The 12,774-nt window shown below is 34.9% G+C and overlaps 1 protein-coding gene across 1 annotated transcript; it reads left to right on the plus strand.

Moving 5' to 3' along the window:
- The first annotated feature begins 8,559 nt into the window (after positions 1-8,559).
- On the plus strand, positions 8,560-9,789 carry LOC107487312 (uncharacterized). The gene is made up of 3 exons (XM_016107930.1): positions 8,560-8,732; positions 8,977-9,206; positions 9,317-9,789. Exons 1-3 carry the CDS (start codon positions 8,560-8,562, stop codon positions 9,787-9,789), a joined length of 876 nt encoding a protein of 291 aa, XP_015963416.1.
- The last annotated feature ends 2,985 nt before the right edge of the window (positions 9,790-12,774 follow it).

A 12,774-nucleotide genomic window follows, 5' to 3' on the forward strand; every position in this document is an offset into this window, starting at 1 on the left:
TTTGTTTAAAAAATTAATATAAAATTTTAAATATTTAAACTCAATTTAAAATTTTTACAATTTTTTATAATAATTTATCTATAATTTTTTATTAAAAATTCACAAACAAGTTCATAAATAAATGCTAAAACTGTCTAGACAATAAAAATGTTAAAAAAAATAATTATACAAATGGAACAAATTAAGATTATAAGTAATTCATATTTATCTGCAAATGGGACAAATTAATTATATAAAAGAAGTGCAAATTATAAATAAATGGGACAAATTCACAAAGAATCAATCAACATATCATGATATATTAAGATTTTAAGTAATTCACTAACATGCATATGTATATCTCTCAAATAATATATTTATTTAAATTTATACAATTTTAATAACTTACAAACTTAGTTGGCGGTTTTGCTTCATAAAACATTAATCTATAAAAAAGAATTATTAGCGCCGGAGACCTATTACCTATAGGCGTATTTTTTGGAATAATAAGCTATATACTTTCAATTGCAAACTATAAATATAATCAGCACGCAAATTATATTTAAACAAACAAATCAAATTTCATATATTCAAATGAGTAAATTGCAACAAATTCAATAAAATTGACAATAATTAACTCAGCAAAATTAATTCAGAAAATAATTAACTCAGATAACAATCAATTCTAAAAATTAACAATAATCAACAATAAGTCAATAATTAACTTAAAAAATTAACAAGCAAAGATTATCAAATAATTAACAATAATCAACACTAATTAACTCAGAAAATAATTGATACACACAATAATAAACTCATCAAATTAACAACAATTAATAGTAAATTTTTAATTAACTTAAAAATAACCAAGTTAAGATTAATTCAAAGAATTAACAACATCAACACTAATTAACTCATAAAATAATTAACTCAAACGATAATAAACTTAGAAAATTAACAATCATCTAAAACATCATCAACTCAGAACAAACCCTAAATTACACCCAATCTAACCTAACATTATTTAGTTTTTCTAATTACACTAAATTAATATAACAAACTCTAATTACAAACTTCATTAAAAAATTTAATCAATAATTTAATAAAATATCTAATAAAATCCTAAACAAACAAAAAAAATCTGAACAAATACAAAAAATATAAGAAAAAATATCTCTAATAATGGATACAAAATGGTGGATGCATGGTGGTGACTGGAGGCGGCAATAAAATCTATGGTGGTAAAGCTAGAGTTTGATAATATAACAAACAACCAAAAGGACAAATGGACAACAACCTTAAATTTGGCAAGGTGGATCTCAACCACGGTGACGATGACAAGGTGACAACTTCCGATGGCAAGGGACACCAACAACAGTGGCGCGGTAGAGACTTTCCATGGAAAATCTAGCATTAGTGACGACGACGTACTAATCTACGACGATAATGTGGCTTACTGATGCGTGAGCATCTTTTCTATCTTTTTCTAATGAATTTGCATTTGAAGTGTTAAGTTTAATCAAGATTTAAATATCTTTTAGTCACTATGAATGCTACTTTGAGTTGTGTGCAATTCTGTTTATTTCAGATAGCATTCGGATGGATTTGATGGAGTTTTTGTAGAAGAAGAGAAGAAAGTGAACTATGCTATCAATCCTGACCTTCTTGCACTCCAACAGAAATAACTCTAGCTACAAAGGTCCAATTGACGTGATTACAATGTTATTGAAAAATAACTTCCAGAACTTTCCAACGATGTATAATAGTATATACTTCTTCTCCAACATGCTCGAACATACTGGCGCCCAACTTGGAGTTTCCCAAATTAGGTCCCACATGAAGAAGGCAGCGTCCAATTCATTCGGCCATCTCCAAGTCTAACTTCACATGAGTAAAGTTAGGCGCCAGCAAGTGTCGGAGGTTAGCTCACTAGTCCGCTTAAGCAAGTGTCGAGGGTTCGAATCCCGCCTTGTGCATGCAGCAACCCATTGGCCAGCAACAAACCCTTAAATGGAGCTCGGTACCGCGACGGATTAGTCCTTGACCTGTTGGGTCGAGGGATACCGTGAAAAACCAAAAAGAAAAAAAAAGTTAGGCGCCAGCCACGTAAACAAGGCATGGTCCCCACGTGATTGAAGGCATGCACGAAGACTATTTATTTATTTCTTGATTTAAAACTTTTATTTTTTATTTACAAATAGAAAAAGATATTATTTAGTTTTAAAAAATATATCTTACATTAATTAGGATTAGATATAAAAGGGAAAAGAATGAGCCCTTCGGGCTCCTCTCTTCTCTCTTACCTCATTATGCAATTTACAGTTTTTTAGAATTTTTATTTTCTCTCTGAACCATGAGCAACTAAACCTTCATTGTTAAGGTTAGGAGCTCTGTTTATTGTATGGATTGATACTATTACTTTTCTATTTTAATTCATGTACTGATTTCAATTTCAAGAATTGTTTTCGTTCTTTGTCTTATGAATCTTGGTGGAACGGAAGTATGACCCTTATTCTAATTGAGTTTTTGTAAACTTTGGAAAAGCAATTTACTTGAACAATAACTTGAAAATAATTTCTCCTAAATTTCTAATTATCTGGACTTAATGGGATACATGACATATAATCCTTTTATATTTGGGTAATTAGGATTTCTGTGGCATATAAACTACTAGTTTTGAACTTAACCCTCTAATTGGAATTAAGTGACCAAGGAATTGGCGGTTGATGAAGATTAGAGGAGACTAAAAAGGTCTAAAGAATTAGGGTTTAGTCACATATAGTTTGCCAGAAATTGAATCTTGCATGATTAAAATAGTTGGTAAGAAAAGTTAATCCGAAAAATAAATATCTCTAAAACCTTAACTGTTTTACTGATATATTTCACAAACCGTTTACTGCTTGCTTTCTGATTTTCTTAAGTTACTGCTTAATGTTATTGAACTCTCAAAACACCATTTATCTAACTAAGTAAATAACGCAATCATTGTTGCTTATTTTATCAATTCTTGTGGGATCGACCCGCATTTACTTGAGGTACTACTTGGTACGACTCGGTACACTTGCCGGTTAGTTTGTGGATTATGAATTTCGCACCACTTACCGGTGGCAATGGCAGCTCCAGGTGGTGGCGGCACAACCTTTTTCAATAGAGCAGAGGGAGAGAGACAAGAGAAAGAGAGAGAGAAAAAGAGTAAGAGACAGAAGTTTTGCAGAAATGGAGGAGAAGGATTTCGCGATTAAATTTTATCCCAAATTTACTATCGGATTTACCGGTGAAAAAATTCAACGTAAAGTGTTCGTCGTTGCCTAGCTAAACACTGCATTTCATAAATTGTTACTGCCGGAATTTTCTTATGAAAAATCCAATGGAAAATTCGATACTAATAAAATTAATTTTTGTGTCTCTATTTTCCATCAAATTTAGTTACAAAATTTTAAATTAGTCGACAAATTATTTGAGGGACGAATTTTCATTAGTAACTATCGAAAAATCTGCTGCTAAATTTGCTGGTAACATCCGATAATATTCACCGTATTTCTTGTAGTGTACATCTATACACAAATAATATTTTTGTTAATATGCTTATTTAAAATTTTTATCATTTTATTATTATATTCTAGTAGAATTTTACTTTTAGTAAAATTTACACCTTAGTTTTATAACAATAAGAAGATAAGTTTACTTATAAATATATAAAGAAACAAAAAAAAAATGATCAACTTGTGAATCTTTCTTTAGCAGCGGATTCGTAGGTACACAGCTATTTGAGGTTGAGGTTGAAGTTGAAGCTGGGTCATTTAGCAAATTCAATACAGTTGGCAATGGCATCAACATGAAGATTCCATAATAATTTGAAAGGTACTACATACGACCTTGGATGCAGTAGAAGAAGGTCTAGTTTACCCAAGGGAATGGAAGGATAGAATTGGAAAGTTGCAGAATTCAATAATTTAACTGGTCTGTGACAGAAGTAACTGACAGGTGTAGTTTGAATAGTAGAGACATGTAAGATCCAAAATGAGATTCTTTACCATGAAGACATGACTAAGTGTGGTGTGAAGTCTAATCAACCCTAGGTTCCTGTAGTTGTGGGCCCCACCGAGAGACAAGGTTAAAGAACTGAAATTGTAGCACCAATTGTCCACGACCAATGATTGAATAAGAGGAACCATACAAAAACAGGGGCAACATGGTCATTTCGTTACATCAATATGGAAACAGCAATGCCAATGAAACGAACAAAAGGGTCCGGGGTTCACGTGCAACTCACATGCTGTACGGACCTATCAAAGACAAGCTGGTCCCTTATTTGCTTTGTCGTTTAACCATCACTTCCAATTATTGGGGTGCCTGATGACACGACATGCATGGTATTTCACCCCCCAAATATCTTTCTTTCGTTCTTTCCTTTTCTTTTTTAATTTCTAAGAACAACCAAAATGAAATAGTCCCAAAAAAAAAGAGAAAAAAAAATTTCTACATAACTATCATAATATTACCCTAAAATTATCTTGCCTTTCTCGCCTCTAGCTATAATATAATATTATATGATTAATAAAATTTAAAAAAATACTGCAAGTATATAAAAAATCAATCACAATATATTACATATATTTTTTATTTAATTTATTTTTAATATTTATTTTATATTTTAATATATATTTTATATAAATAATTAATTTAATAATTAATTTTTTATATACATATAATTATTGAGTATATTATTACACAATTAGTGTAAAACAGATATCCCTTTTTTAAAAAATAAACATTATAGATAATTTAAGTGAAAATATATACACAATTGTATTTATATAAAATTAATATTTAAAAATTATTACATATTTAATATATTTAATTAAATTATTATCTAATAATTATAGCTATCAATTTTATATAAAATCAATCATACATTCATTTTTATCATATGAATTCAGATTTTAATGAGTTAAGAAAATGAAGAGTTAATTAGTGTAAAAAATGAGGGAGTAGATGATGAATAGGAAATAGAGGGAATAATGAGATGAGAGAGAAGAGGAGGGGGAGGGGACCTAGTTCACGTGAAAATCACATGGGGAGAATGAGAGTGAGGGCTCGCCTCGTACGGGGAAGAGAGGGATGAATAATGATGATGGGTGGTTTTGTCGGGTAGTGGCGTTAGGTAAGTGCACAACGCCAGGGGACACGTGGGACAGCTAGCACGCACTCGTGGGGGCACTTTTAATCATCACCCGACATCTTGTCTCTCTTTAATCACCCCCCTAATCCCTTTCTTCCTTTCCAATCAATCATTTTTTAATCTTTATAATAACAATAATTAATTTTTATTAATAATATAAATAATTTAAAAAATATTATTAAATAATTATATAAAATATTTTATATTATTAATATATTAAAATTAAATTTATATAAAAATATTTTAATAATATTAAATGACATTTGATGCATATTATGTAAATAATTTAGTCATATATATGAATTACGTATAATTTTCTTTTTTTATTCTATCGCATGTTTAACCGTTACCCTTTTAATTTTTATTTGAGTAAAGGACATTTTTGTTTTTGGTCCTTTTTTTTGCGGACATTTTCGTCTTCAAGCAATGGAAAATCCATTAAAGTCTCTAACCCCTGAAAAACGTGGATATTTATGTCCTTCCGTTGAATTTAACCGTTTGCACTGGACGGAAAAGGCTGAGCTGACAGAAGTGACACTGAAGTGGCACATAACGGAGACCAGGTGGCATGGAGCATTTCGTAACAGGACATATAAGTCCATAGAGACAAAAATAACGCCGTTGTTGTATCCTCCCCCATTCTTTTAAATTTCTCTACCATTTTCTTCTTCATTCGTTCTTCTTCCCTTCCATTCTTCTTCCTCGGCCCTGCCTCCATCACCGCCGCACAGTCCCGCCTCTGTCAGCCACCATTAACGTCGACGACCTCCTCCTTCATCTCTTTTCACGTCTTCTTCCCTTTCTCACTTCCTTATTCCCATTAGTCTCTCTCTCTTCTCACCCTCCTTCCAATGTGAGATATACGAGGGCGAAGAAACAGAATCTGGAGAGATATACGAGGGCGAAGATGATGATATAGATGATGAGGATGGAGATGAAGTTTTTGTTGAATGAATACACAACATGGAATCGGAATAAATCTTTGGAAGGGATGACTTAGGGGCTGTGACAATCTCCTTCATATGAGAAGAGGAAACTTTACGCCTTAAGGCACTCCAACTACTCTCTCTTGCAGGAAGATGGGTTTCATGTTCATCAGGCTGAACCTTAGCACTTGATTTGAAACTTTCTACTTTACTGTAAGATTTATCCATCAAAGGCAAGAACCTTGAGAATACTTCCCAGAAGTTAGCAGGTTCATGAGCTTCCCTACTCACTTTAACGGGTCCTTCCGCTTTCTCATAGTGAATAATCTGACCAACAACACCTCTGGCATCCCTTTCCATGATGGGATCACACTTCATACCAATCCAAACAAATATTGCAGTGGGAATATGTTCCAAAAAAGCTCCACTGGAGTCCAATGCAAAGAGGTAGGACTAAGAGGAACTGCATGCACCCTCTTCTGGCACTGCAACAACTGGCAAGCAAACCCTATATTCGGATCGGCAATACCCCTTGCAGCCTTCACCAACTGAAAAGGTAAAAAACATTCCATGTGAATCTTATTGAAATTTTCACTCCCCATCAGAAGAAAAGCAACATCCCAAAGGTCAATTTCAATGGTTTTCTCGCAAAATAAACAAAAACAACATGGGAAAAAAGGAAAAAAGAGTTCACCTTTACAATTATGCAAATTGAGGACCCTCAAGCATGTGAAACCATTGGCAATGACGTCGAGGTCAGAATCGGTGATGCTGGGATAGAACGACCGCAAAACGAACTGGGCAAGGTCCAATTCGAGCAAGCACGTGAATCTATCAGCCATTCTGCGAAGCCTGTGTGGACCTGCACGCGCCGCAAGCTTCTTCCTTTCGGTGCTCTGCAATCGGAGCCACCTATTACACACCATCCCAAAGATCTCCTTGTCCTTCTCGCTCTCCAGTTTCGCCAGGATCGACCGAAGCTCGTCGTCACTGAGACTGTCATTTATGCAGAGGTTCGAGGATCCCGATCCGACACTGTTCATTATTGTTCGTGCGGAGGAACACCCTAACCCCTCGAGTTTTGAGACTAATTTTTGCAGAGAGGCGGCGGCGCGGCGGTAGTTGGTTGTCGAGAAGGTTGTCACGGAAGAACGGTGGGTGGAAGGAGGGTAAGAAGAGAGACTAATGGGAGTAAGGGAGTGAGAAAGGGAAGAAGACGCGAAAAGAGAGGAAGGAGAATGTCACCGGCGTTGATGGTGGTTGACGGAGGCGCGGCTGTGCGGCGATGATGGAGGCAGGGCCGAGGAAGAAGAGTGGAAGGGAAGAAAAACGAAGAAAGAAGAAAAGGGTAGAGAAATTTGAAAGAATGGGGGAGGATACAAAAATGGTGTCGTTTTCGTCTCTAGGGACTTATATGTCCTCTTACGAAATGCTCCATGCCACCTGACCTCCGTTACGTGCCACCTCAGTGCCACCTCTGCCAGCTCAGTCTTTTTCGTCCAGTGCAAACAGCTGAATTCAACGGAAGGACATAAATGTTCACGTTTTTCAGGGGTCGGGAACTTTAATGTATTTTCCATTGCTTAAGGACGAAAATGTCCGCGAAAAAAAAGGTCAGAGACGAAAATGTCCTTTACTCTTTTTATTTTTTTTAAAGTTAATTTTTTTAAATAAAATATTAAGGGCAATTAATCTATTTTATAGTTAAAATATATAATTTTTGTGAAATAAGTAATAAAATATTATATTTATATATTTTAAATTTACAAAAATGTAACGCTAATTATATATTGTGTCGATTTTGGGGCAAATGACTTGATTAAACCCAATGGCTTTCAATATGTCGTGAATGTTCCAAACCAATAAATGCAACGTAAAAATCTTAAACCACATTTTTATATAAATCGAATGAAGTGAATTCGATTTAGCGTAACACGTAGTAAATCGAATCCAATTGAATCGGATTAGGTAAAAAATGTAGTTCAACTAAAATCGAATTAAATCAATTCGATTTGAACAGATGAACTTAAATCGAATGTAATAGATTCAATTTATAAATGAACGTAAATCGAATCGATTAAAATCGATTTACACATGCACCAACGTTGTGGTAAATCGAAACTAATTGTTTCGATTTACAAAGAAATTAGGTATATAAAAACGAGCTTATACACGAAATTTTGTAGAAGAGTGAGATTCACAATGGCTAGTGACGAAAGTTTTGTAGCTTTTGTGCACTATAGAAGGTCAATAAAAAAGAAAATGCGATAAGGAATTAAGTTTACTGACAAGGATTCGTTGAGTGTTTTTCTCAAATCTTCGACCAATTTCGCTGAGTTTAAGAATACTATACTCTAGAGACTAGGACTGCATGGCGTGAAACGGCTGGAGAAGTTATTCTATAGAATTTCGATTTCTGTGTTACGCGATAATGTAAAGTGCGATTCATTCGTTATTAGCAGTGACGAAGATATGCAGGTGCGGTTTCATTGTCGCCGTCAGTTTTCTGAGGTGAGGACTTGGGAGTTGTTGGCGAAGCTTGTGGATGTGGCATCTAGTTCTGGAGGTTCGAATATGAATCTACACTCCACAGGACATCTAGCTAGCTCTAGTGCGTGCCCGTTGGATCCTCGTCAGCAGTGTCGGTGATTGTACCCGTGCTAGATTTAGTGACTTCACCATCCTTTGCCGTTAATCTGAATCCAGGGGTGGAACTACATACTACAAAAGGGGGCAACGGCCCTCCTAATTTTATTTTTTTACATGTAAATCATATGTAAATTTCAGTTTAGTCCGGCTCAAAAATATATTTTAATATTATTTTATTGTGTAAATAGTTTTAGCCTCCATCTATTATTTCTTCTAGCTCCACCCCTGTCTGAATTGCAGCTGTGATGCATTAGTTGGTGAGGCTGGACTGTTGAGAGAGGGTGCTTCCGCGGCGCCCAGCTCTCCTCCATTTGTTCCGGTTTTCGGAGAGGTTGGAGCACCCAATGGGATTGAGGATGCATTGCATGTTGATGAAGATGATGATGTGGAGCCCGCAACAATTGCTGATGATAGCAACGAGGAAACACGACAGACGACTCCGTCTGTGGGTGGGGGAGCATCTAGTTCAGGTACTAATCAGTACCCCCGCACTTCTCTGCTTTGGACTTGGATGCCATGGCACCTCAAGAGGATCCCTTTGTACCTGTTGGCTTCGGGGCAAGAGACACGCAAAATGCAGGAGGTGTAGCTGAATTTCAAGTCAGTCAGCAGTTTCAGCATAAAGAGAAAGTCGTGTTTAGCGTGAAGACCTATAGCATTCGCCGCGGAGTTGAGTACAAAGTATTGGAGTTGGATCATCGCAAGTACCATGGCAAGTGCAAGGAGTTCAGGAGCGGGTGCGTGTGGCTCATCTGGGTCAGCCTCTGCAAGCACAAAGGGATTTGGGAGATAAAACGGTACAATGATCCTCATACTTATCTAACCATATCGATCTCTAGTGACCACAGAAAGCTTGATTATCATGTCATATCGGCCTTCATTATGCCCATGATCAGAGCTGACGCTGCCACGTCGATTAAGGTACTACAGAATGCCATGGAAGCACACTTCGGCTTCAAATCGACGTACATGAGGGTTTGGATGGCCAAACAGAAGGCCGTGTCACAAATTTATGGAGACTGGGAAGATTCGTATAATGAGTTTCCACGATAGGTTTTTGGCTTGCAGATCACTATGCATAGCTAAAGGGAGACTACCTCGACGCCAACCTCCTAACCGTCTCCTCATCTGTCCCCTGTGGAAGCTCACTAAACGTCTCTTCAAACTATGTGCACTTCACTGTGAACTTGTCAATGCAGTTCGCAGGAGGTAATACTCCAAGCAGCTCCTCAAACCACACCCATGGTGGTCGGCCACCCGCTATATATCGTGAAAAGTTTATCAGGCATCCGCTAACATACTGATCGTTGATCAGGAGACCAAGGTGGTACACTACATGCTGTAGGGTTATCGTGCACTCTTCAAATGGCATGTGAAATGTATGCGTCTCAGGGCGCCATCTCTCTACGAAGGCGCTGACCAAAGGCTCGTCCAATCGAAACCAATTCTCGTTCAATCTTGCAAGATGGTACATACCAGCCATCTGCAAGTAAGGAACGATCATATCATCCAAAATCATATCGTGCTACCATCTCATACTGTTGATGCATCGATGGGAATGCATAAAAATAGAAAATGATGACTTTTCACAGTTGTCACAAAAAAACTACTCGATGCATCAAAATTTCTAGTTACCACAGACATTGCATGCCATCACTTTGCAAACATTTTTACAATAAATTCCTACCAATCTTTTATAGATAAAAATGCTAACCACTACATTACTCACGATCCAATTCTTCATATTAACAAAAAAATTATTTATATGAGATAAAAATATGTTCTTTTTATTAAAGCACGTAAAAACTTGTACTTAACCTTGTTAAAAACTCTATAGCTAACCCTATTCTATAGTTAATGATTCACTAAGTCTGACATGAACTAAATTCAAATATATGCTTTTGGATTTATTTTAAAAACTCCACACTAACAGTTCTAACTAACTACTAATATATTTAAAAATATATATATAGATATTAAAAAATACTAACCTCGAGGTCGACGGCACCAACAATATGCGCGACTCCATCTAGTCGATACAGACGTTTCGGATCGTCCTCCATGCATGCAGATTTGGTTGTTCCCGGGTTGCTTTCAAACAATTTTGAATCTGGGTGGTGAGGTTAGGGGTGGGGTATGAGGTTTATACGATCGAATTAATTGATTTCAATTTGTTTATATAGCAAAGATCCAACGAAATTGAATCAATTAGATTCAAATTATGCTCGACGACAAGTACATGTAAATCGAAACAAGTAACTTCCATTTTCAAAACCATCAAATTGAATCAAGTGGTTTCGATTTAGATTGGGCTTGTAATCTGTTGGCTTAATCAAATCGTGTTAATTCAATTTACATGTATTTAAAAATCGAATTCACTAAATTCAATTTATTCATATTTTTACCATGAACGTAATTCGAATTGATTTGATTCGATTTTCATTCAAGTTCTTTTTTTAATTAATTCGAGTCTAATGGATTCGATTTACTACATGTTTCACTAAATCGAATTCACTCAATTCGATTTATATAGAAATCTTTTTTTAGGACTTTGACATTGCATTTTTTATTTCGGGACATTCAAGACATATTGAAAGCCAACGGGTTTATTCAGGTTATTTGCCCTCAATTTTGATTTGGTATGATTTCATCTAGTCTAAAATTGGGTAAGAATATAAAAAAAAAAAGACCTGGTCATTATTTCGGCTTAGGTCCGGATCAAGACAAGTCCGACTTTACCGGACCCATGTGTACCCTAAGAGAATTAAAAAAGATGTATATGTTTTAAATTAATTTAAATATTATATTATATTAATTATAAGCTTATTATTTTATGTTTGATCACACTTGTTGAATTAGAAAATAGATCAAAGAAGCATCAAATTAGAATTTATGGTCAAATTCAAGTTTAAATATAGATATCAACTTTTCGATAACAAGGTTCTTCTTTATAAATAAGTGCATCATAAATAAGTTTCTTTATAAATTTTTTTTATAAATCATTGTTAAAACTTTAAAGATCCGGTTTTCACCCAATTTGAACTCGGTATAGTTTTGGCCCGAAAATGTTTAGGTTTTATCGGAGTCTAAGTCCGAGTTGGAGTCTAAAAAATAGACTCGGTATATATTTAAGGTCAGGTCTAGCTCGGCATAAACCCGATTTCATCGAATCCATGAACAACTCTAATCCCTGCCATCCATGATCCGTACTTATTCCCGACTCGTTCCCACAACAGGTAACAGAGATTTTTTATATGTTGGGGATCGAAATCTCTACGAATATTGTGAATTTAAAAAAACTAAAAAAATTAAAAGCAAACAGAAAAATTGAAAAAAAATGATAATTCTCAATTATCATTACAATCATAATCTTCATCACCAACAATAATCAAACATAAGTCTACAAACTATACACAAACCAAATCAATCAAATACCAAGAAAATCCAAATCATAAATTTTTTTAGATCCATTCATTCAATTTAAAATCCACTTTAACCAAATATAACTACATACCAAAATAATCAACCAGTCACATCAAACACCAATTTACATCTAGTAATCACTAATTCTTAAAGAAAATTTAAACCAAACCTAAAATTATTTACCACGATCTTATACAAACCAATCATCTACCATCAACAACCAATAAATTTTTTGTATATCTATCTCAACCATCATAAAAAATAGAAACAGATTTAAAAAGAATTAGAATAGTATTTTTTTAGTAATAAATAAATCAATTTCTAAAAAAAAGATAAATAAAATACAAAAAATCAATTAAAAAAAACTTTTTTTTCCGCCGACTGTAACATTGTCAATGGCAGAACAGTAGCGTCGCCTCTCTTTCTTTACCAAACGCTTCTTCGTCATGCAGCAACACCACAATCCTTCTTATCTCTTCTTAGAAGAGTGACGATTCTGCCTCTGGCGACGATAATTTTTTTTGGGCTAGGTGTCAGGTGTACACCGACAGCTCTACTATCTGCAGTGACTTTAAGAGTGAAAGGTGGAAGCAGTAAGAAGAGACGAGGATGGAG

The sequence above is a fragment of the Arachis duranensis genome, chromosome 5 (genome assembly GCF_000817695.3).
Source record: "Arachis duranensis cultivar V14167 chromosome 5, aradu.V14167.gnm2.J7QH, whole genome shotgun sequence".
Classification (NCBI taxonomy): Eukaryota; Viridiplantae; Streptophyta; class Magnoliopsida; order Fabales; family Fabaceae; genus Arachis; species Arachis duranensis.

Excerpts from the sequence above, each read along its gene's own strand:
- LOC107487312 (XM_016107930.1), top strand. The coding sequence starts at position 8,560 with ATGCAGGTGCGGTTTCATTGTCGCCGTCAGTTTTCTGAGGTGAGGACT. Across the intron at positions 8,733-8,976 it reads GATCCTCGTCAGCAGTGTCG|CTGTGATGCATTAGTTGGTG; the intron begins GTGATTGTACCC and ends TCTGAATTGCAG. Across the intron at positions 9,207-9,316 it reads TGGGGGAGCATCTAGTTCAG|GAGGTGTAGCTGAATTTCAA; the intron begins GTACTAATCAGT and ends CGCAAAATGCAG.